This window comes from Ceratina calcarata, unplaced genomic scaffold, assembly GCF_001652005.2.
Source record: "Ceratina calcarata isolate Rehan_Ccalc_2016 unplaced genomic scaffold, ASM165200v1 scaffold557.2, whole genome shotgun sequence".
Lineage (NCBI taxonomy): Eukaryota > Metazoa > Arthropoda > Insecta > Hymenoptera > Apidae > Ceratina > Ceratina calcarata.
Window position 1 is genome coordinate 735304 of NW_017176762.1, and position 2096 is coordinate 737399.

The following is a 2096-nucleotide window of genomic DNA, read 5'->3' on the forward strand; positions in this document are numbered from 1 at the left end:
ACTCAAACATAAAAATTGAAGTTTTTTAGAAAAATAAAATTTTATTTTAAGGATGCATGGACTATACAGTCAATCCCAAAAGTTTATGGACTTTAGAAAAACGCATTCTCTATAATTAAAAATAAATCAGACGTCGGAAGAACTGAGACGTCGATAGGTAGTACTGTACTTACATTACGGTAGTGTACAAATATTATAATGACGGAGCACGTCGAGTCGTTTTGAACTAGGAAATGATATTTTACACCAACGCTTGAGACCACGAACTAGAACTGCTCCTGGACTGCGTTTAATATAGGAACGTCGAGTGGGATATTTTGCAATTAACATTCTGATAGCAGTATATCGATAAGAGGGTAGAAATTTATTTTCTTTTTTTTCGAGCAGCCACTCGTGTGACACGAACGCGTTCTTTCAGAAGTTCTAGTCTTTCCGGTTAAACGTGTTCTTATGTATCTTCGTATGCAATCAGGAGCTCGCTTGGGAAATAAGTGTTATCGAATTGTTTTCTTCCTTCACTTATTTTTCTACTTTTACCGTCACGACGAGCGAAAGCACAGCGAATGTATGGATATTAAACCAGATTAAGCAACATTAAATCTATGATTTTACCTGATAGTTGAATCTTTTTTTTAATCTCCGCGATTTTCTTGTTTAAATCGTTTAATTTGTTTTCCACGTTGGGTGTCAATGGGTCGGACATGGTTTCACTGAGAAGCTTTAAAATTTAGGTATCTGCTTATCGACTCAATAGCGTCTGCTGTTGTCTTGGAGATGATATTGCATGGAAGTCGGTTGGTAGTGTCATGCGCGAACGAGTATATATTTATCATATCCTAGATTCTATCATTTGCATTAAAAGCGTTTCTTATAAATGAAAATAACTATTATTTAAACCGTAATAAGAAACGCTTAAAAAATTTGTATCATTGAGTTACATTTCATTTGAGAAGAGATGCATTTCGACGCGACAATGGCATCACTCGCAGATGCTTGTGGTTCGATAATAGGGTTAATCGTCCCATTAATAAAAACTAACAACCGAGGCGGTATTCCATGCGCGCGTGTATCCTCGCATGCCTCCGGGAAACGCGCAAAGGGGAAAGAAAGCAATTCGTAAGGCTTCGCCTGTTGAATGGACTTACGGAGAGGGGCACCGAATTATAATTCCGCATTTGTATTCGTTAAGGCAGGCACAGCCGCGCCTGGCGGCAGAGCCTCTACCCGGCGATGAATTTCGCGTTACACGCAATCAACCCGCTGGAAGGTTAATTAATGATCAGACATGTTTGGCCAGTGCTCGACGGGCCCTCATACACATCGCTGTCTTCCCACTTTATAACTGACCACGTTCGTTGCGTTTGCCGTTTGAATTCTAGTCTATCGTCGCGTCGTTCGCGTTTAGATTTTCCCATCTGTACGGGAATCAGGGATTCGTTTCACATATGTGACTCGAATTTCGTCAAACCGAACGATGAAAGAAACAGCGAAGCGTCAACAAGGAAGAGTAAGTAGCATTATTTAGAGAAAATTACAACATTGGTGAGAAGACATTAAAAAAACATGAGAATCATTATTTAAGACTGATTTTGTTTGAGCGAAGAACTTAAACTTTATTTAGGCTTTAATTCTTACATATAGGGAAGACTAAAAAGGTTGTTATGATTAAAAGTATAAAAAGGAGCATGTAGAATAAAATACGTTTGAAATTAATGTACTTTTTATTAAAATCATATATACATTTAATTATGTTTCGACAGTATTTCATGCCACGTCCTGCTTTTTTGTGAACTATAAAAGTGAGTATTTTAACACGTATTAGAAAAAGACTCGAGAACCATAAACCTTTACAGTGTATACAATGAATGTAATTCTTCCTGGAAATCAAGGATTTACGGAATGTTACAATTGTTTGTTTTTGTAAGCTCTATTGTATTCAGTGCTCCGATTTGGTCGCTTCCGAAACACAGGGCTAAACGCTACGGCTCGTCTCCCGTTGAAGCCGAGTTCTGATTGGCCGATACCGTCAGCCATCGCATGGCTGCGGAGTGATACAACCATCGGAGGCAGGTGCGCGCGCACTGAGGAACTACTTT

At 38.8% G+C, this 2096-nt stretch overlaps 1 protein-coding gene across 1 annotated transcript in view; it reads right to left on the bottom strand.

Annotated features, from left to right (window-relative positions):
- Nucleotides 1-703, bottom strand: part of CCDC151 (Coiled-coil domain containing protein 151) — a 7086-nt gene extending 6383 nt beyond the window's left edge. The window contains exon 1 of the mRNA XM_026817156.1: nucleotides 613-703. Coding sequence (XP_026672957.1) covers nucleotides 613-703 — 91 coding nt within the window. The remainder of the gene's footprint in view (nucleotides 1-612) is intronic.
- Nucleotides 704-2096: the final 1393 nt, after the last annotated feature.